Source organism: Mycosarcoma maydis, chromosome 5 (assembly GCF_000328475.2).
Source record: "Mycosarcoma maydis chromosome 5, whole genome shotgun sequence".
Classification (NCBI taxonomy): Eukaryota; Fungi; Basidiomycota; class Ustilaginomycetes; order Ustilaginales; genus Mycosarcoma; species Mycosarcoma maydis.
Window position 1 is genome coordinate 988229 of NC_026482.1, and position 21847 is coordinate 1010075.

General features: G+C 54.7%; 7 protein-coding genes across 7 annotated transcripts; 3 read left to right on the plus strand and 4 right to left on the minus strand.

Moving 5' to 3' along the window:
- Positions 1-510: 510 nt before the first annotated feature.
- Positions 511-2688, plus strand: UMAG_02371 (uncharacterized protein; the record flags this gene model as incomplete). The annotated part of the gene is made up of 1 exon (XM_011390371.1): positions 511-2688. One exon carries the CDS (start codon positions 511-513, stop codon positions 2686-2688), a length of 2178 nt encoding a protein of 725 aa, XP_011388673.1.
- Positions 2689-5624: 2936 nt separating this feature from the next.
- UMAG_12188 (uncharacterized protein) lies at positions 5625-6380 on the minus strand (the record flags this gene model as incomplete). Its single annotated transcript, XM_011390615.1, has 1 exon — positions 5625-6380. The coding sequence occupies one exon, from the start codon at positions 6378-6380 to the stop codon at positions 5625-5627; it is 756 nt and encodes a 251-aa protein (XP_011388917.1).
- A 327-nt stretch (positions 6381-6707) lies between these two features.
- UMAG_10138 (uncharacterized protein) lies at positions 6708-8540 on the minus strand (the record flags this gene model as incomplete). The annotated part of the gene is made up of 1 exon (XM_011390519.1): positions 6708-8540. One exon carries the CDS (start codon positions 8538-8540, stop codon positions 6708-6710), a length of 1833 nt encoding a protein of 610 aa, XP_011388821.1.
- A 2206-nt stretch (positions 8541-10746) lies between these two features.
- Positions 10747-12387, plus strand: UMAG_02374 (uncharacterized protein; the record flags this gene model as incomplete). Its single annotated transcript, XM_011390372.1, has 1 exon — positions 10747-12387. The coding sequence occupies one exon, from the start codon at positions 10747-10749 to the stop codon at positions 12385-12387; it is 1641 nt and encodes a 546-aa protein (XP_011388674.1).
- An 817-nt stretch (positions 12388-13204) lies between these two features.
- On the plus strand, positions 13205-15841 carry UMAG_02375 (putative karyopherin subunit beta-1 (importin 95); the record flags this gene model as incomplete). The annotated part of the gene is made up of 1 exon (XM_011390373.1): positions 13205-15841. One exon carries the CDS (start codon positions 13205-13207, stop codon positions 15839-15841), a length of 2637 nt encoding a protein of 878 aa, XP_011388675.1.
- A 500-nt stretch (positions 15842-16341) lies between these two features.
- UMAG_02376 (putative anthranilate synthase component II) lies at positions 16342-18828 on the minus strand (the record flags this gene model as incomplete). The annotated part of the gene is made up of 1 exon (XM_011390374.1): positions 16342-18828. The coding sequence occupies one exon, from the start codon at positions 18826-18828 to the stop codon at positions 16342-16344; it is 2487 nt and encodes an 828-aa protein (XP_011388676.1).
- A 780-nt stretch (positions 18829-19608) lies between these two features.
- Positions 19609-20805, minus strand: UMAG_02377 (putative cytochrome c peroxidase precursor; the record flags this gene model as incomplete). The annotated part of the gene is made up of 1 exon (XM_011390375.1): positions 19609-20805. One exon carries the CDS (start codon positions 20803-20805, stop codon positions 19609-19611), a length of 1197 nt encoding a protein of 398 aa, XP_011388677.1.
- Between the last annotated feature and the right edge of the window lie 1042 nt (positions 20806-21847).

The window sequence follows — 21847 nt, forward strand, 5'->3', positions numbered from 1 at the left end:
TTTCAACCCATCGTCACACCACCCTGTGTATCTCTTTGCTGTCGTTGTTCGTATCGCCTCCATCACCGCTTCTAAGTTGCGGTTTCTGTTCTTCTTGTCGTTCTGTTCTTGATCACCACCACCACCACCACCACCAAAGACCTGCAGCAAACACCGCCTAGTGGATCTGGTTCTCTGCATCTACCACAACACGCTCTTGACTTCTGGCCTCTTCGCTCTTGCACGCCTCACTGCAAACGTGGCTTTCGCTTCTCGTTAATCGTGTGCTTCGACCCAGCTGCCGCCTACGAACGTTACACAACTGATCCTTTCGCTCTATGAGACTGTTGGACTCGCATCTACTCCTCCAAGTATAGTGCCCACTACTTCTCACCAGCACATCAAGCTTCTTCGTTCGTTCTGTCGCCGCTGGCTGTCTACCCCTCGCCGTTGCATTTCCAGTTACTCAGGCGGACAACATCCGTCCATTTGCAAAACTCGCCTCGCCTCGCGCCACCTCTTCCGTGCATCATGTCTTCGGCGAGCGCCAACCAACAACACAAGAACCTTCTCGGTCATCGTATTGCCGATGGCCGCTTGGAGCTCGTTCAGGTGCTCGGTCTAGGTGCCTACGGCGTTGTCTATCTCGCACGCGACCTCCATCACCACCACGGCGCCTACGCCTCGACCTCTTCCCACCAAGCTTTCGCCGCGCTAGCTGCCGCCAAACAAGGTCACACCTCCGGCTATTATGCAGTCAAGTGCCTCAACAAGGTAGGCCTCGATGCCCGCCAGCGTGCCTTTCAGCGTCGTGAGATCATGCTTCATACCATGGCATCCAATCACCCCAACGTCGTCACCCTTCACCGTGTCATCGACGATCCACAAGACCCTTGCGTCTACGTTGTGCTCGACTACTGTCCCGACGGCGACCTCTTCAGCATGATCACCGAAACCCAGCGCTATATGTTGCCAACCTCTGCTTCGCGTACCGCCGACGAACACGGCATCGATGTTGCCTTCACCACTGACCGTCTCAAGATGGATACCCTTATCCGCGACGTCTTTGGCCAGATCCTCGACGCCGTCGAGTTTTGCCATCAGATGGGCATCTACCACCGCGATCTCAAGCCTGAGAACATCCTCTGCCTTCGTGGAGGCGCCAAAGTGGTGCTCGCCGACTTTGGTTTGGCCACTGGTGACAAGTCGAGCTCCGACTTTGGATGCGGCAGCACTTTCTACATGGGGCCCGAGTGCCAAGGCGGCATCACCCGTCGTCTCACCAGCTACAACACAGCCGCCAACGACGTCTGGTCTCTCGGCGTCATCCTCGTTAACCTCATCTGCGGCCGGAACCCGTGGAAGCAGGCTTGCCCCGCTGATGATACCTTCCGCGAATACCTACGTAACCCTGACTTCCTCAAAGAGATCCTTCCCATCTCGGACGGCGTCAACTCGATCCTCAAACGGGTCTTTACTTTCCGCGCCGAGGCTCGCTGCTCCATTGCCGATCTCCGAACGATGATTTGCGGCGTCGATCGACTCACCGCCACCACCGCTGAGATCAAGGCCCGTCAAGAAGCCGCTCGCCACGCCGCCGCTCAGGCGCAAGCCGCTCGTCAGGCCGAGAACATCGCTGCCGCTGCCGCCTACCGCGAGCAGCAGCGCAAGCAGCAGGCTGCTCTCGAATCGGCGCGCGCTGCTCATACCCAAGCCTATCATCCCGCTGCTGCGGTCGTTCGACATGTCGACGCCGTGCGCAAGCCCAATTGCGGCCGCGCTCGCTGTTTGCCGCAGGTTGCGACGCTCGACCAGATCACTCGGCCTGTCGCCTACGCCAGCCACCGCTATGCATCACATGCCGACGACGATGCCGACGCCATCGCCAATGCAGCTTTGTACGACGCCTATTCGGATCCAGAGCTGGACAGCAGCAGTTGCGAGGGCGATGGCTCCTTTTCGCCTTCCGACGCGCCTGACGACTGCACTGAGGGTCACTTGTCGGGTGAACAGGCCAACGTCGACTGGTCACGTCATCCCATAGCGGCTCCTGCCAGCGGTCATCTTGAACACCGTGGAGTTTCCAACCTCACCAGCATGAGCGATGTGCATGCCACCCAGAAGCCATGCCTGGGCGTCAGCATTTCCACCAACGCAATGGCCATGGATGATCGCGAAGGATGCTCGGACGATTGCTCGAGCCGTAGCGCCAGCGGTGAGTCGCGCCGCAGCTCAGCGTCCTACACAGGCTTGCCACCCACGCCTCAATTCGTTGCTCACAGCGTGGAGGAGGCTTCGATCGCAAAGGCGGGAGCCGACTTTTCGCCTACACCGGCGAGCAAGCGTGTTCACGTCAACGGCACATTCAGTGGCATCGTCGAGGGCGGTCTTGTCGCGACCGAAGGCAAGACATCGACGCGTGGCCTTGCCGCGCGATGGCTACAAAGCCGCTGGGAGCAGGATGAGGAAGCGTGCGCGCTTGCTGGCTTTGCACAACCCGCTGTCAAACATCAAGCCGCGCGAGCCGTCGTAGCTGGCTGGGCTGCTCCGGAAGGCGAGCGACACTTTGCCAGTGTCCCCAGCAGACGCTTGGTGCACGCCCATCAGATTAGCACTCGCGGTGCCATTCCTTCGTACCGCAGCAACGCCTCGCTTGACGCTACTCAGCAGTATGTGGCGGAGGCGGCAAGGTATACCGAACACAACTAGAATTCTGTTTTGACCCTTTTACCCCTGCACCACTTGTATAACACGATACCACAGTCTCAGCACTTCGAGCCATAGATAGATCTCATCAGCATCTCTTTCTCGTCTTCCCGTTGCACTCGTACTTTGTTCTCTCGTCGACACTTTTGTCCTTTTTTTTGTATTTCTCGCATCACTCAGCACACAGTCGTTCATCCGCGATTCTCGCATTCTAACACGATTGCTCGGAAGCTTGAGCGTGAACTTTGTCTGGTTTAAAAAAAGTGGATTCAAGGTGGCAGGGAAGTCAGAAGGATGAGAATGAGATTCACTTTTTCTGGGTGCCGTTGCGCGGCGCAGAAAATCTGCTCCCGTTTCAAGGCTGGCAGGAGCTGAGTTTGTGCCTCAAATTAGCCAGTGGGTGGCATGGCAGAGAAGCCCTCGAAGGCTTACAGATGAAACAGACAGGTGGCTAGACACTTGTTGGGGCAGGATTTGCTGGCTTCAACTGAAGCGACAGACGGAGCTGCCGCTGGGCGGTGGCGAAAGGCTGTGAGCTGGTAACCAGCCTGAGTACGGGGTCTGCAACGACAAGGTTGGATTTACAGTATGTGAGGTGTTCCGACAGTCACGAGTCACATGAGTTGTTCCGACAAGGTTTAATTCCAAAAGGTAGGGGGTGTCGAACTCACACTCACGACTATGATTGTAATAAGCCACAAATTTGCGAGTGTGCAATTTAGTAGTTGATTGAGATTTGGATTCATCATTGTGATTGAGTAGAGGATTGACACCTCTCGGTGGCCGTGCTGTCATGGGGCTTTCAGGAGGTGAGATCCATTTGGCACGGGACGCTATGAATTCGGAACGGGGGTGCAATTTAGACCCTGAATCGGATTCCGACTGGTGCAGCGCGCTGTGCACTTTCGATGCATCCCGACCGGTCCAGACTTGTAAGCTATTAATAATTAAGCCGAGTTGAACGGCACAGCCAGAGAGGTGAATGTGTGCACGTTGTGCAGAAAGTCCGTCTGCATGTGCCGATTTATGAGCCTTGACTCTTTGTAGTCTGCAGAGCTATGGTGGGGAAACGCAATATCGCCGACCTGTTGAAACCTCTGCCAGCTTTCCACCGTCGGGGCTGAGCCAACAGAACCTGTACGCACAGCACCGTAGGGCTCGAAAATGCGTTGCTACTTGGCTTCCGATTCACTTTGTGCCACCGCCATCACAACACACTCGTGCAGTTCGTGACAAATCGAGACCGACTCTGACGGGTTCCGTGACACGGGATGCTGACCTGCTCCATTGTCGTTATGCTCGAAAGCGAAGCGAGATATGGCAGGCAAAACCAATCATTATCCTAAGTTTTTGTGATTTCGACAGCCACCTTCTCACGAGCAATCACCGTGGTTGCGCTCAACTTCTCTCGTCTGGTATCGACGACGTCAAGTCCTTTGTTGCTCGAACTGTTTCTGTTCAATTTTCAACTGCAGACTGTGAAGGTTAGATGATTACGTTGTCCTTCACCTTCGTCGGCGCTGCGATGGTTGTGAGCTTTTGGTCCGCTCGCGTCTTGCTCGAATTGGTCAAAAGTAACCTGCTTCTCAAAGTGGCGCCTGCTTGCGACCCAAACAAGTGCTGCATGTTTGTGGAGCAAAGAGCCATCAAGAATCGGTCGAGGTGCATCGCTTAAGCGCCTGCTTTTTGTCACACCTGTTTGTGACGAGTCCTAACCCATTCGCCTCATCTCGACGCTATCGTTTTGCCGAGCGAGCCAAACAAGATTCAACTTAACTTAGCCTGATTATTCGAGATTTCGAGACTACAGAGGCGACGCTTCTGGGGTTCGAAGAGAGTGATACTGCTGGTACAGTCGTGAGTAACAAACAGGCAGAGCTCGGCTAAAGTATTCGACTCAAGAGGACACAGGCGGTCGCGTGACAGATTTCTTGTCTTTCGAAAAACTTACAGTATTTTGACCTTGCAACCGCCGATCCATTTGGAGTTCGGGGTCACATGATGTGGGAACCAAGCTCTGAAACACGGTGCAACCACCGAGGCGCGCGCGTTGGCCTCCCCATTTACTCACTCGCGCCAAGTCTCGCCTAAACATCATGTGAACTTTGTAGTAGAGTTGGAGAGCGGTCAACTCAAGCGATTGCAACACCCTGGGCGGTGGGTTGACGTCGCTGGTCGACAGGAAAATAGTTCCCTCTAAACCCTGAACTGAATTCGAGAGCCTCGCGATCGGTGTAAGATCCAAGCGTAAAGGTTTGACAGCAAGGCTTCTGAAAATCTAGTGGCGCACACATGCTCGGTTAGCTAATTTCACTGGTGGCACTTGGTGTTCCCTTGATCCACATTTTGTGTTCTCGCGCTTTCGATGAGCAAAAGGCGCATGAACTAAGTTATGACAAAGACAGAGCCACGCGCGATCTCAATGTGCATCCTATACAAATTACCGACAGAATACAGACAGCCACGACGAAAAGGTGGCATCGCCAACAACAACCTTCTATCTCAGCCCCGTTCTCTCCCAGGGAAGCAGATATTGCATCCCTGGCAGCTTGATAGATATTCGCTCACTCCAAATACTGTAGTGCAACGATACAGCCACCACGTTGCCACACGCGATCGTTGCACTTAAGCAACGTCTTTGTTGAAAGGTTCGCGCAAATCAATTTCAGTTTCCTGGGTCGCCGCGCTTGGCTCTCCGCGTGGGAAAAGCTCTTCATTGTGTAATACCATCCATGCCCGTCGTGAGCGTGGAAAAACTAACAGGCTGTAGGCCACGTCGTGCGTAATCAGACAACCACATGCACAACTCGATGCTGTGGTAGAATTGCACAATTTGCTCCTCTTCCCAGGACCGATCCCTTTTGCACTTCCGGACAAATGGCAGCCACGGCCAATCGGAGCGCTACGGGATGCCCTATACTTTACAGTGCCGACGTAACTTAAGTGGGATCATTCCAAGGATCGTCGTCTTCGAAATCCTCTGTTGCCGAGGTGACGGCTTCTGGCGCATCGATCGCAATGCGAGTCGATCCTTCCTGTCGCAATTCCGACGATATCGATTCCACAAAGGTGGATCGGTTGTTTGAGCTTCGATCTATCTGGCCTTGGACGGTGCTTTGTGATTCTAGCGGAGCAGCCTGCGAACCACTCGTTCGGGTTGACTGCGCGTCCGCCGTCGAAGCCGTCGCTGCTGCTGCTAAGCTTGTGTTGGAGCCAGGTTCGTGGACCACTTGGCTGGCTTGTTCGAGCGCCGAGGACCAAGCATCAACTTGACTTTGCAGGTCCGCCACTTTTGCGTGTAACAAGTCGGTCCTCGTTGCCTTTCTTGCCAAATCAATGTCTCTGCTTGGACTCGTCGAGCCTGACGTCGATTTGGATGCACGACTGCGCTCTGAAGGCAGCACGAGCGCTACTTCTGCTGCCGAGACGCGCTCGCTGTTCAAGCGCTCCGCTGTCCTGTGACTCGCCAAAAGCATGTGAGACAGTTCCACATGCTGCTTCCTACCTGACGGATCTACACCCGCTTCGAATGATTCCAATAGACCGCGATCGCAACCAGACCCACTTGATGACGCCGAGCCCTGTACGAGCGAAAAAAGCGCAGCGCCCGGCGTGAGAGCTTCAAGATCCGACAACACGTGCTCGACGGTGAGCGTGTTGAGCTCTACAGCCGATTCCTTACATGCTGTCGCCATTGTGTCTGACCCGATCTCAGATTTGCCGCGAGGTATGCTGTTGGATGACAATGAACGTGCAAGAAAGCAAGGGTCTCGCACGGTCCGCAATGTGTGTGCTTCAGATCCGAAAAAATAGTGTTTCAGGCAGTCGGGACTCGGAAAATTCCACAATGCCAACCAGCCATTCCAAGCGTGAATGGGATGAAGAAAGATATGATGATATGCAATAGATGATACAAATGCTAGCGTGCTGACGACAGAGAATGAGCAAAAGATACGGTCCGGAGAAGGAAGGAAACAAGCAGATTGCGCCACAAAGCGAACAGAGGAGGCAAAGAGACAATCTCAAATTTTGAGCTCGCGGAAACCGCAAACCTCAGCAGGGGAAGGCCGCTCGCTGGCAGCCGCACTATCGCCTCCTTCCGCTCTGCTTGTTGCGCGGGTGCGTACGATCTTTTCGAGCTGGCGTTCGCGTTTGCGTGCTTGGGCGGCGTCGCGTTTCTCTCGCGCTGTCGGCACACGCCGTTTAATGGCGATGGTCGATTTGTTAGGAAGACCGTCTTTGCGCGGACGGCCTCTGCCGCGTTTGATAATCTCATAGACGGCCTGGCCATCCTGCGATTTCTTGTCATCTGAAGCAGGCGATGCATCGTGTTCGACAGCTTCGACGGACTGCGATTGTGCTGCAAGGCCTAATTCAGGCGATCGGCTCTGCGAGCGTCGCTTGGGACTGCGGATTGTGCTCATGGTCATGGCATCTGACGAGGCGGCGCGTTTGCTGCTGATTTTTTCTACGCTTGGTGTACTGCCACGCGACAGATTCGACGAACCGGGTGAGGCGCAGGCTGTCGCATCGCCGCCGTCATCCGTTGTGGCAGTTGTCGAGGGAGAATCGCCTTCACCACTGCTGTGTGTGGCCGAAGTGTCGACGGAAGAGGGCGAAGTGGCGCGCCAGTGACGCAAATGATCTGGTAGAGGAGGCGGTGGTGGCACAGTCAGCCGATCTGATGCGTGGAATTGTTGGCCAGAGGATGAAACGGCCTGCAATTCGGCACCGACTTCTTCCTCGTCAATGATGGCATCCTTTTCCAGAATCAACTCTACCACATGCGCCCAGTCGTTCTGATTCTCCTCGAGCAGTCGTCGAACCTCGTCGAGATCATGGTCGCCACTGATGCTTTGCAAGACCATCTTTTCTTCTCTTGTCGGCTCGGCCTCGTTTGCGGCATCCTTGATTGCCTTGCCGTTGTCTGCACTCGCTGCAGCTGCGGCACCAGCGGATGCTATGCTCTGCTCCTTGATGCGTGGGAGTCCGGAGTGTGGACCTTCGAGATTTCGAATTGAGCTGTAGTGCTCCCAATTATGGTAGGCAATGTACAGCGGACCATACGCTTCTGCAAGTTGTGGTGCCGAGGCTGCGCTAGTACCTTGATATGATCCAGGCGACGAGGAGAAAGGTGAAGTGCGAGAGGCCGATCTAGTCGCATCTGCCGCTGGCTGTGTGCATGTGGATGAAGACTCGGATGCCTCGTCATGTTGAGCGAGTTTTGTCGGCTTCTTGTCGCGCTTGGCCTCGTCCCTCTTCTGCTTTCGCTGTTGCCGCTCGGTGAGCGGCGCACTTTCGGTACCTGCTTGAATACTGCTCTGTATACGCAGTCGCTCCTGCTCCTTTTCGTCTCGCAGCCGTCTCGCTTCGGGCGAATCATCTACGCCTTCGACGACATACACGAGCCCGGGCTGAACGATCTTGATCTGCTTTTGCTTCATTTGCGCAAAAGCGTGAAGTTCCAAATGACCACCATAAGTGCCATTCTCGCGCATAAGCTTAATATACTGATCGAAAGGCTTGTCGTCCACAAAGCCAGCAAATTTCTCGGGTCGTGCGGCGAGATGATCGCACGTCTCCTGGCGTAGTTGGGCATGCCGAGCCGAATGGCCATAGAGCTGATCGGAGAGGGCACGGAAGAGGCAGTTGCCGTCACCGGTGGTATTGGCAGCATACAGACCCATGCGCTTGAGCTGAGCATTGAGATCGCGCTCGACTTGTTCAGGGTCATCGAGCGCGTAGCTGTGCTTTGCTCTGCTGCTGCGAGTGATGCGTTCATTTTTGATTGTAGAGGCAGCTCTTGTGCTACGTCGACTCGGCCCCGGTGCTGCGGAGCGTTGAGGCCGCCCCATTTCGAGTCGATGTGTGACTACCAGTTCGGAATGAGGATCCAAGAAATGATTGTGATCTTGCCCTTAGGTTCTCATGAGAGTAGTGTTTTGCAGAGATGCCGTGTGTCGTAGACAAGTCGCAGCGGAGGACGCGGTTGGCATCGACCGGGTCGAACTAACTGCAGGCGAGCTTGTTCTCGTCTTTAGGCGAAATTCGAGTAGGATACGCAGTCAAGAAGGAGTCGAGACACAATACGGACGGTATCAAAGCTTTCTACTAGTATAGCGATGGTGCATAGAGAGGGACAGAACCCTAAGCGTTGGAATAGCTCCGAAACTCGTCGCGACGAGACGTCGGGTGGCTGGCGATAGAAGCCTGATCGTCGTGGATTACCCGTGGGGTGAGTCTAGCTGGACGTTTGTGCGCGGAATAGCCGAATCGATATGATGTTGCAATCGGGCTATCAAGCCGACGGTGCGGTGGGGATAGGTTGAGATGTGTTGCGATGCGATCTAGCTGTCACAAAGTCTTCAGCAACATCAAAGGCAGAGTCACAAGTGTGAGTGCAGGCGAGACATGTCGTCTGCACCAGTCACGCCAGACAGCGCGACAAATCAGAATTCTCACTCTCGCTGCCTAATCACTCGCTGCCAAATTTCAAGGAGAAAAAAAAATTCACAATTCGTAATTCTAACTTATACAAGTTTCCACTCTCTCCACACATGCTCGTTTTTCCACAGCTCACGCTTACATCACGAATCACGAATTCACGATTCACGATTTACGATTCACGATTCATAATTCAATATTTAGCAGTTTGAGATCGGTAGTACGTATTGAATCTATTTATTTACAATCAAGATTTTCGTACGAATCAGTTTTCAGCATCTCCTAGCGGGCATACCAACCCGTATTCTTTCCTGATCAACAGCTCGGTGCTTTCGCCGGGGTTACAGAACGTGTGTCCCCACTCAACAATGTTACTTGCGAATATGAGCAAGGAGGGGCATTGGACGTATGCAGCTGTTGATCCAACAAGCGCACGCTCTTGTCAAGTGAGATGCACCAACCGAACTTGGCCAGAGCCCGATCGGCTCAGCAGCAGTCGGTTGAGGCGCGAACCAACTCGGGCTGGAACGGAAAAAAGGAGAATTTTGAGTGGGGGAGATTTTTTAAGTTAACTTATCTAGACTTACACGTAGAAAAAGTAAGCAGACAGCTAGCCAACATGGTCAGACCCTGCAGACTAAAGTTGTGGGATTCTGTGATTCCTCTTCAATCTGAATGTCTGGCTGTCAAGCCTCTTGAAGCAGAGAGCTCGACCACAGACACCAAGCCGCTTCCAGCTTGACATGTGGGGCCCGATTCTGTGTGGCAGTTAGATCATCTCGTTAATCGTGAAAGCATCGTTCACTCCTGACTGACACCCTCCAACAACACGCTCACGCTCGCCTCTCGCTTTAGCCTCATACTACAGACACGCAGACGATACACTTGTCTCAACCCCGTGAGCTTGCTCATCCGCTTCGATGTCGTGCTATGCTGTGCTATGCGATGCTCACGACAGCTTTGTAGTTGCAGACTAGGCGTTAAGTAGTGGTGCTCTATTTCCGATCCTTGTCCCACCACCTTGTCCACTCGCAGGCGGACGGCCTCGAACATAACTGACTCAACTCGGAGCTCGACGGCATTCGGCACTTACAAAAAGGTTCATCATCCTCACTAGCTACATACCACCCAAAGTCAACTGACCACCCCACCAGCAACAGTTCAGGTGTGCAACTTTGCACCACTCTCTTGCCGCACACTTGCTCGGCATTTCATTTCGCTCTGCACTGAATCAGTGCGCCGGCTGGTCGGATTCATCTCTTGGCTTTCCCACCTTTCCAGACCGCAGCGACCTCGTATCCTACATTGCAACCAAACACAGCAGCACCAACCAGTAGCGGCCACAAGACGCACTTCTTTTAGCTCTCTCACTTTTTTCCTCTTTCCTATTCTAGTCTCACGCACAGACGACATTGGTGCGCTCGAATCGGCTCAAAGTCACGTTGCACAACCTACAAAGGCGGCCAGTCTTGTCACTGAACCACTTTCTTCCGCTCTCTGCAACTGCTCTCAGAATAGAACTTTCTCGCTACTCCCACTCCCCATTGGCTTCCTCATATACCCCACCAGACGGTCAGTGTACTCACTTGGTCTCTTCCCTCGCCCTTGCTCTTAACCATGGCGTCGTCTTCTCCCATTCGTGAATCCGTCTCAGTCACACCGTCCATCAGCTCGACACAAGCAAAACCAAAAGTATGGAGCATTTCGGTTTTTGTCACCGTGATCACCATCGCACTCAGCGGTGCCACCTATGGCCTCGAAAACTCTCTCATGAGCCCATTGGCGGCGATGCCAGAGTTTGTGAAAAAGTACCAAGGCCTCAACCGTGAAACACGCAACTACACCTTCACTGCCAGGCACCAGTCGATGATTTTTTCGATTCCGCTCACCGGCACCATCGCTGGCGCGCTCGTCTCACCGTACTTGCAAAACAGGCTCGGTCGCAAATGGTCGCTGTGCGCCGCATACATGTTTAGTATTCCATCGACGCAGCTGCAGTTGTGGGCTCCGAATCTCGCCGCGTTCATCCTGGGTCGTGTGATGAACGGACTCGCTTACGGATGCGCGCTCTCGATCGGGCCGCTCTACCTTGCCGATGTGGTACCTACCAGCATCCGCGGTGGTGCGGTGGCCAGCTCCAACTTGCTCACCATTCTTGCCAATCTCATGGCAGCCATTTGCTGTTGGGCCACCGAGGGCCATTATTCTGGTGCACGCAAGTACAAGATTCCTCTCGCGGTACAGGCGGGTCTCCCTTTCCTTCTTTTGCTGCCCACGCCTTTCCTCCCCGAATCGCCAGTATGGTGTGTGCAGAAGGGCCGCATCGGCGAAGCGCGTATGGCACTTCAGCGTGTCCGACCGGTATCGGATAGAGAGATCGAAGACGAGCTTCAAGAGATTGTGCGTGCAGAGCAGGAACGTAGAACCCTGGCCAAGGACACCAAGTTTACCGATATTTTCAGCCGCAAGCATCTCTTGCGCACCGTTGTAGCTGGCTCCTTCTTTTCGCTCAACCAGATCAGCGGCATTATTCTAAGCACGACGTATGCAACGGTCTTCCTCACGCAGCTCGGTCTTGGAGATCCTTTCGTTCTTACGGTTTACGCGTACATCTGCCAGGTTGTGGGCGCTGCTCTCGCCATCGTGGCTCTTGAAAAGGTGGGACGACGCTCGCTGGCGCTCCCTGGATTTGTGATTCTCACCATCATTGACTTTGCGGCGGGCGTGCTCGCATTCTACACCAGCAATCCGAACGTAGCGAAGGCGATTTCAGCTCTGGCTATGGTGTTCAATTTTGTCTGGACGCTGTGCTTCTACTCAATCTCGTTGCTCATGCCCTCGGAATTGCCGACACAGCGGCTGCGCAACTATACCATGTCGTATGCCATCGGATGGGGACAAGCGACGGCGGTGGTAACGACACTTGTCCTTCCACAGATCACGGCCACCGATGCTGGCAATCTGGCAGCCAAGGCGTACCTGATTTTTGGCGGTTGCATGCTTGTCATCACCATCCTCGCCTTTTTCCTACTACCAGAGACGCGTGGAAGGACTTTCTTCGAGATCGATCAGCTCTACTCCAATCGTGTCCCGGCTTGGCGGTGGTCAAAGTTCGAGCTAGGCCGCACTTCGGGCTCATTCCCTTCGGAGCACGGATCGTATTTCGAGAGCGACTCACGCGCTGTTGGACTCATCAGCGTCGACAAAAAGAGCGGCTATCACATCTCACCTGAAACTCTGCAGCCGAGTCCACAATGACTTGGCAGTCCGACGTGGATGCCCATCAACGCTGCAAGGCAAGGCATCACTGCTTGCACTGCACATTCACTAGCGGCGACATACTTTGGCTCTATGAACGTCTAGCGTTCAGTGCAGATGTAGATTCAATGTTACGCACGACGTGATGAATACAGGCGGTTTGTTTGCTTCCTTACACGACTCGCAGGTTTTCTTGGACGCTGCCATGGACCAGGTAGGGAGAAGGAGAAACACAGGCATATAGGGCACGAGCCTGTGGATCACGGACGTGGGTTCTGGGTGACAGATGTTAGACCGCCTAAAAGCAAGAGGCAGGCACAATCACGAATCGTGAATGTATCAGAATTACATAATTTTTTCCTCGACAGCGCAGTGAATTCAATTGGTTGTTCGGTGCGCTCACTCACGGCTCGTGTGTGTGTGTGTGGAAGTCACGAGTGTGTGTTTAAAGGGTGTTGGGCTCAGTTGGAGCAAACACAGACACTCACAACTCACAGACTGAGGACGAAAATTGGGAGATCAACACCAAGCGTGAAGATGACACTCACAACTCGTGAGTGTGTCGCACATCTGCGATTTTCTTTTCACACCACATCGCTCGACATTCCCTGTCAAACCTTCTGGCGCCCCTCTTCATCACCACCCACAAATCCACGTCAACGTCTCCATCTTGCCGCTCTCGCAGCTTTGGATCGATTCTCTGAATCGCACGAGCGTTTTTGATATATCGCATCGTCAAGCTCGCTTTTGATAGTTTTCTCATCATCCTTGGGTATCAAATCACAGCGGCTGGACACGGTCGCATCTATCACTGATCATGGACGCAAATCAGCTCTTGACAAATACGCTCTCGCCGGATCAGGCTATTCGTACTGATGCCGAACAGAAGCTCGAGGCCGCCGCTCGCGACAGCTATCCCGTCTACATGAGCACGCTCGCTGCCGAGCTGGCCAACGAATCGTCTCCCTCGCATATCCGAACTGCCGCTGGCCTTGCGGTCAAGAATGCACTCACCGCGCGTGATCAATCGCGCGTCGAAGAATACACCGCCAGATGGACTCTCTTACCCCAAGGCAGCCGCGATGATATCAAGCAAAAAGTTCTTAGCACCTTGGGCAGCCAAGAGCATCGTGCAGGTACCGCCGCAGCTCAGGTGGTTGCAGCGATCGCCGCCATCGAACTGCCTGTAGGCCTGTGGAACGAGCTCATCTCACAACTCTTGAGCGCCATGGGTGATGCCAACAACATGCGTTTGCGACAGGCCGCTCTTCAGGCTATCGGTTTCACATGCGAAGGCATCAGCTCCGACGTCTTGGCAGCACAGTCCAATGAGATCCTCACTGCCGTCATCCAGGGCGCACGTAAGGAAGAGCCAGCGCCCGAGGTTCAGCTTGCTGCGCTTCAGGCGCTTTTCAACTCGCTCGAGTTTGTCCGTGCCAACTTCGAGCGTGAGGGCGAGCGTAACTACATCATGCAGGTCGTCTGCGAAGCTACACAGAGCCCCAACATGCCGGTCAAGGTGGCTGCCTACGAGTGTCTGGTCAGAATCATGCAGCTTTACTACGACAAGATGCGCTTCTACATGGAACAGGCTCTCTTCGGTCTCACTGTCCTCGGTATGCGCGACTCGGAACCCAAGGTGGCGCTGCAAGCCGTCGAATTCTGGTCTACTGTCTGTGACGAAGAGATCGAGCTGGCGCTCGAAGCCGAAGAGGCTGCCGAATTTGGCGAGGAGCCCGAACGTGTCTGCTACAACTTTGCTCGCATCGCATTGCCCGATATCGTACCTGTGCTGCTCGAGCTGCTCAAGACCCAGGACGAGGATGCGGACGAGGACGAATGGGACGTTTCAAAAGCTGCTGGTACCTGCGTCGGTCTTCTTGCTCAGGTCGTTGGGGACGACATCGTGCGCCTTGCTGTGCCCTTTGTCGAAGGCAACATCAAGAATCCCGATTGGCATGCGCGTGAAGCCGCCGTCATGTGCTTTGGCTCCATCATGGAAGGTCCCGACCGCAAGACGCTTGCTCCTCTGGTAGAATCAGCGCTTCCGATCATCATCGAGATGCTCCGCGACCAGAGCATCGCTGTCAAGGACACGGCTGCTTGGACCCTCGGGCGCATCTCGGACCTCTGCTGCGATTCGATTAAGACCGACGTGCATCTTCCGGCGCTCGTTCAGGCACTCGTGCTTGGACTGCAAGATGAGCCCCGCATCGTCACCAACTGCTGCTGGGCTATCATGAACCTTTCCGAGCAGCTTGGTACCAATGCTGCGGCGTACGATAACGCAGGCGAACCTACGGATGCCAGCGCTGTACCGACCACGCCCCTGTCGCCCTTCTTCGAGGGCATCGTCTCCAGCCTTCTGCAGGCCACCGGACGCAGCTCCAACGAATCCAACAGCCGCACGTCCGCTTACGAAGCCTTGGCCAGCTCCATCACCCACTGCGCTGCCGACTGTATTCAACAGGCTAGCGGCGTCTTGGTGCAGATCCTTGACCGACAGCAGCAGCTCAATGAGGTAGCCGGTCAGCTCGTCGGTGTGGACGATCGCAACAACTGGGCTGAGCTTCAGGGCAACCTGTGCAGCGTCTTGATGGCCTGTGTGCGCCGTCTCGGTCGCGAGACGCTTCCATTGGGCGATCGCATCATGACCAATCTCCTGACGCTCATCCAGAACGGCAGCAAGCAGCCAACCGTGCTTGAAGACGCTTTCTTCACCGTCGGTGCCGTTATTGCCGCTTTCGAAGCCGACTTTGAAAAGTATCTCGGCGCCTTCCTGCCCTTCATGGTCGAAGGCCTGCGCAACCACGAAGAGTACCAGCTGTGCTCGATCAGCGTCGGTCTCATCGGCGATATCTGTCGTGCTCTGGGCGAAAACTCGGCAAAGTACTGCGACGACTTTATGAACGCGCTCTTTGCTAACCTCCAGTCGCCTCAGCTTAACCGCAGCGTCAAGCCGCCCATTCTCTCGTGCTTCGGTGACATTGCTATGGCGATCGGCGCCGCATTCGAAAAGTATTTGCAGATGGGCATGTCGGTGCTGCAGCAGGCTTCGCTCATCCAGACCGTGGACCCTAACGACTACGACATGATTGACTACATCAACTCGCTGCGCGAAGGTATTTGCGAAGCATACGTGGGTACTGTTTCGGGCATGCGTGCCGGAAACAGGATGGAGGCTCTGCAGCCTTACGTCGAGGGCATGTATGCGTTTATTGGTCTCGTAGCACACGCACAGACGCAAAGTCAGGCATCAGAACCGTTGATCCGCGGTGCGCTCGGATTGCTTGGTGACATTGCCAGCGCCTACCCGAATGGAGAGCTCAAGGCATTGCTCAGCAGTTCGTGGATCGCCGAGTTTGTCAAGGCGGGTCGTGGACGTGGAAATGGATCCGAGACGAGAAAGACCGCCGCATGGGCTCGCGAGATGGTCAAGAAGGCCACCAAATAAGATCAGCCTCTTTGACTCGTCATGGGCTCCAATAGCCCGCCTCCTCCTCATTCTTCGCGCCTTTCGCTCTCAAGGAGGCAGCCACCCTCACAATCCTTCAAACCCAAAATGTTTGTCCCGCACTTGCTCCATTCATGTAAACCAATACCCCTGCATCCAATCCCTTGCCTCTCCTCTCTTCCCAATCTTTACTCAGGTACACACTGGATCTTGTTCCGCTGTCACCCTTTCCCCTTCCCACCCTCATTCAAGTGCATTTCTATAGGTAAGTTGTCGCGCAATACAGTAGGTTTCTACACGTTCCAAAAATCAAAGTTGTTTCTCGAGCCGTCCGTTGCGTGTTTTGTGCGTGGTCGAGTTTACAGCGCGTGGTCGCAGGCTTCTCAGTGTGACGAGCAGGGAGATGGGTGCGAATCACGAATGTCTCGTCGAAACATGTATGAATTAATCTAATCGTGAAAAGTTTTCAACAAAAGAGACGGCGGAAGGTAAGCATGGACTCAAGCTAGGGAGGAAGCAGTGCGAGCAGCGAGGACAAACGCCTTGATCTTAGCGAGGTCCTTGTTGCCGTCGGTCTCGACGCCGGAGCTGGTATCAACTGCGAACGGTTGGGCCACCTTGATCGCCTGTGCGACGTTCTCAGCTGTGAGCCCGCCAGCAAGCAACACTGGCATGGACCTCAACGCCGAACCGCCCACTACACCGGGCAAAGGATCAGCGTTCCTGATCTGATTCGCGATGGACCAGTCAAACGACACACCCGTGCCACCATCTCCACCAGCAGCTGCGGTGTCCAATGCCGCAATGTGGTGGTACCCCGGTCGGCTCACTTCCCGGAGCAAGTCTTTGCCCAATCCAGCTCCAGGCTTGACCGAAAAGACGCGAATGACTAGCCGACCAGGGAGGAACTTTGCCCATTCCGTACCTTCGCTACGGCCGTGCAGCTGGACTACATCGAGGCCAAGACGTTCGGCCGTGCTTGCTACTTCGGCAAGTGGCTGGTCGCGGAAGACACCGACGAGCAGGGGTCTGCGACCCGCTCGGGAGCGCAGCTTCTTGACTGTCAGCGAGAACCAGTCTTCCGGAGTCACGCCCTGCTCGATGGAGCCAGCAACCGCATCAGCATCGAGGGTGACCGGGGCGGCGCTTTCAAAGGCAGGAAGCGAACGGACAGCCTTGATGATCTCAGCTGCCTGCTCGAGCGAGACAGTGCGCTTAGTGCCGGGAGCGAGAATCATGCCCAGCATATCAGCTCCAGCTTCGGCAGCAGTGACCGCCGCCTCCACCGTCGACAGACCACAGATCTTAACAAGCGAGGCGTGACCCACAACGGATCCAGGCAGACTTTCCACGGCCGTGCTGGTGGAAGGGAGACCTAGCAGATCGTGAATGAAAGCGCGCTTGTCCTTGGCACGCATCAGCGCTTCGCCTACCAGGACGGCGCCAACGCCCTCCTTGAGATACTTGGCTACATCGCTGCGACCGCTGATACCGCTAAGAGCACAAAGGATGACACCGCCCTTGTTGGCAGCGTCGGCAAGTCGCGAAGTGGTCTCCATGTCGACATTAAAGTCATGGAGGTTGCGATTGTTGACGCCGACAACCTTTGCACCGAGTCGAATGGCGCGCGTCATTTCTTCGGGATTGTTGACTTCCACGAGCGGCTCCATGCCCAGGCTAAGACTGTAGTCGTAGAGCTCCTTGAGGTGCTCGTCCGTGAGCATGGCAACGATGAGCAGCACCGTGTCGGCACCAGCAAGCCTGGCTTCGGCAATTTGGTAAGTGTCGACGATGAAGTCCTTTCTCAGAATGGCGGGGCGATCCGGTAGGTTATCGACCGCTCGTCTTGCGAGCGATAGGTCATGCATCGTACCCTTGAACCACTTGGGCTCAGTGAGAACACTGATAACGCTGGCACCTCCGCGAGCGTATGCAAGCGCTTGGGCGCCAGCGTGGGCGGTGGGATCGATGTCGCCCTTACTGGGACTGGCACGCTTCATCTCGGCCATGACTCCGGGCAAGCCACGAGAGGCGTGTCGCTGGAGACGCTCTGGGAAGTTGATCAGAGGAGGTGCGAGGTGCAGCGAGAGAGCTATATCAAGATCACGCTGAGAGAAGCCTGGAATGGCCTTGGTGGCAGCAATGTCTTTGAGTCGCTGCACATGAATTCTCTCGAGAATGGTGCCGACACTGCCCGCAGCAGCTGGTGTGGGCTGACCGTTGGCAGCTTCAGTAGAGGCCATAGCAAGGACAGGCTCGGTGGTGCTTTCGGCGCGCTCGATAGCAGCGGCATCGACCTTGGCCTGTGGATTGGCGTCCCAGGTACCGCCGGTCCAGCTGAGAAAGTTGACCATCATTTCGCGGCCTCCAACGCTGAGGATACTCTCGGGATGGTACTGTACGGCTTCAACAGTGTAACGAGTGTGACGGATGCCCATGACGACACCGCTGGCGGTTTTGGAAGTGACTACGAGCTCCTTGGGCAGGCTAGGAAGCTGAGCAGCGAGACTGTGGTAGCGCGTGCCAATCACGCCTTGGGCGGGAAGGCCCGCGTAAAGACCCTTTCCGTCATGAGCGATCTCGGATGTCTTGCCATGGACGATCTCGCCAGCGAATTCAACGACACCAGTGTAGGCCGAGTAAATTGACTGGAGGCCCATGCAGACGCCGAGAATGGGAATCTTGCCGGCAAAGTGCTTGATACACGGAATGGAAATACCTGAGTCATGGAGAGGGTGACCGGGGCCAGGGCTGATGACAATATTGGCAGGATTGAGTGCCTCGATCTCTTCCAGGGTGATCTTGTCGTTGCGAAAAACGACAAGGTCAGCGCCAGCTTCCGCGAGGAATTGGACGACATTGTAGGTGAAACTGTCGTAGTTGTCTATCAAGACAGTCTTGCCTTTCGCGGCGCGCGATCCGATGCTAATGGCCTGGGGTTGCACATTGGAAGCTACTGAGACGAGCCCTTCGGTAGGAGCCGACATGATGAATGATAGCAAAGGTTGAGATTGAGGCCGAGAGTGCAAATGTGAGTTGAAGAGAAGAAAAGACCCGCCGAGAATCAGCAGACTTTATGCGAATGCCAATGCGGTTAGAGAGCCTGTCAGAATGCTAGTCGGTAGATGAGCCCTTTGCTTGATCTGGTGGGATGTGACAGCGCAGAGGCGGACACGGGAGGGTGGGCCGCGGTGGCACGGTTCCAATCAGAGTTGCTATGACAAGATGGGCAACAAGGCGTGAGAACAATCACGAGTTGAGAAGTAGAGATGAGTTTAGTTTGGTGAACAGGTCTGTGCTGCAAATCACAGAATTACAGCTGTTTTTCCAGCAATTTCAGAAGAATCCCAGATTAGGTCCGGTGACTCGCACACGCGGATAGGCCGAGTCACGAATGTCACCCCCATCTATGATCCCAGACAACTAGTCTATGCAACTAACGCTGCTGATCAGTTGCCGACTAGTGCATGCAGTCAGTTGCATGCCACACCATCTAACTTACTTTGAATCCTGTACAATAAGCAACTTTTTTCTTTTCTTTTTTCTTTCTTTTTTTGCTCAACTCGAAGACGACAGTTGATAGCAGTCGAACGTTTGTGTTACTCATTAGCTCAATCTCGGCATGGGCAGGATGGTTTCACGAATGCAAGGTCAAAGCCTGGTTGCGGTCAGACAAACGCACAAACGAGGTTAAATTGACTGAAAGTTTGATTAGTGTGGTAGGAGATGTAGACTTCTTGACGTGGAAACCTCCAAAGACAATCTAGTTAGTTGGCGTTCTCCTGCTCAGCTGAAGTAGCAAACTCGAACGGTTTGCCACCGTCGAGCTTGGTCTCGAAAGCCTTGAAGTTTTCAGCTGGGACACCGAGCTCAAGTAGCTTGGCGTAGGCACTGCGGAAGTCGTTGAAGAATTCGTCCTCGCTCTTGGCGTAGCGCTGAACGTGCTTCTTGAACGAAGGGTCCTGCACCAGAGCCATGTCGGTCATGAGCATCATGAGGCTCTTGGTCGACTTGTCCTCGAATTGAGGAGGGCCGTTCCACTTTCGGATGTTCCACTTTTCGTTCATAAGCAGGTTAAAGTATTCGTTGGTGAACGACGTAGGAGCAAAAGTCCAAGGGCCATCGAATCCGGACCGGTCCGTGTGGCATCGGCCGAGAGCATGCGCACCCGAGAGTGCCACAATTTCCTGGTCGTTGAAGCCCATCTTGTAAAAGATGTATCGAAGGTGGTCTGGACCCTTGTCACCGTCGGGAAGTCGGCCATCAGGAGTGCACTTGTCGGCGGTAGCATCCTTGCGGCCAGGGCGCCAAGGGATCTTGGGGCCGCCAAGCTCCTGAATGGCAGCGACACCTCCGAGCGTCCAGAGATCAGAGTAGGTGATCCACGGGAACTTCTGATGAATCTTCTCCATGAAGTCACGGGCAGCACCGAGACCAGCGTTAGCGCCGTGTTCAGATTCGGGGGCGAATCGCATTGTGGCACCATTGGAGCCGCCGGTGTTGCTGTTCTTGTCATAGGTACCTGAAGCGTGCCATGCGAGACGCACGAGGACAGGGCCGTACGAGCCGTCGTCGTAGTCGGGGTTTGCCTCGAGCTGCTCGGCGATGGCGTTGTAGACAGCCTGGTAGTCGGCCTTGGAGTGAGCGCTGGTGGTGGCAGGGCCTACCGAGCCCTTAGAGCCCTGGAACTTATTGGCGCCATTTGCGCCGACGCCCAGGATCGACACTTTGTCGTCGCGGCCAAATGCGAGGAAAGCACCACCGGCGGCAGCAGCAATGGCGACCGAGGTAAGCAGCACCTTGCTGGTCGACGAGCTGCTCGATGGTTGCGGAGGAGGTGGCGAACCAGGAGCAGGCGAGCTGTAGTGACGAACGCTCGAACGAATCGAGGGACGAGTAGCGAAGTTACGAGCCGATGCTCGCAACGGCTGCGCAACACGGAGACCAGTGCGGAGCGAAGCCATCTTGACGGATGGATAGAGACGATGGAGGATGATGTGGTGGGTGGAAAAGCTGGCACGCGCTGCAGATTCGAGCTGAGCCTCACGAAGAAGAAAAGGAAATCAGGCCGATCTTCGGTTCCACAAAACACACACCGAGCCGAAGCGTCCTTTGACTCGCCCACCTCTCACAAATCTACTTCTCCCATCGATCTGGTCCTCTGACCGAAGACGACGATTAGTGATTATACACTGTATAGGAGGTTCTTGAAGTGTGCATAGTAGATCCTGGCACGAGATCGCAGTCGGACAAAGCCGTGAATCGCTTATCTCCATCCTAGCTAGTTGCGCGAATGCGAGTAGCAACTGTGCCCATTCCGAATCGGCTCAGCTTTCTTGTTGCAATATTCGTCAATGAGGTGGGACCGTGCTACCAATTCGCTATTTGTCATCCAACCAGAGCAGCGGAATTTTAAAACCCTTGTGAAACGGCTCGTTTGGCTCGAGCACGCTACACCAGCTCAGTCGCCGACAAGCTGCAGGTCAATCGCCGTCGTACATCGCCAGCCCGCCCAATCCTGAAGCACGAATCGCTGCGATACGTTCCGAAACCTTCGGCCCCTTTCTCCTCCGTGGCCCCATAGCCCCCAAAGCTTGCCTTGCGACATAGCATCATTCGATGTGCGGTTATGTGACCGTATTGAGCCGCTCTGTCGAAAATACTCTCGTTTTGGGTTGATTATTGATCCCGGATCACGTGGACGCGGAGATCACGGATCACGGATCGTTGTTCGTGGATCGTGGATCTGAGCCGCTTTTGTTACACCGTACGAATTATTCTTTCACTTCATTATTCACGATTCACGATTCGTGATTCGTGAAACACGGATCGCGCCGACTTCCTTCTCGCACGACTCGGTCCCAGGCCAACTGCAGAGTGTCTGCCGCGATTTATGAACTAAAGCGGTGAGCTGGAAGACACGAGTGTCGAGGGTGGGCGCACGGGCGAGCAGAACAGAAGGTTGCGTGTCTCGAACTTAGTCGTCTTGTCTACCTCGTACATGTT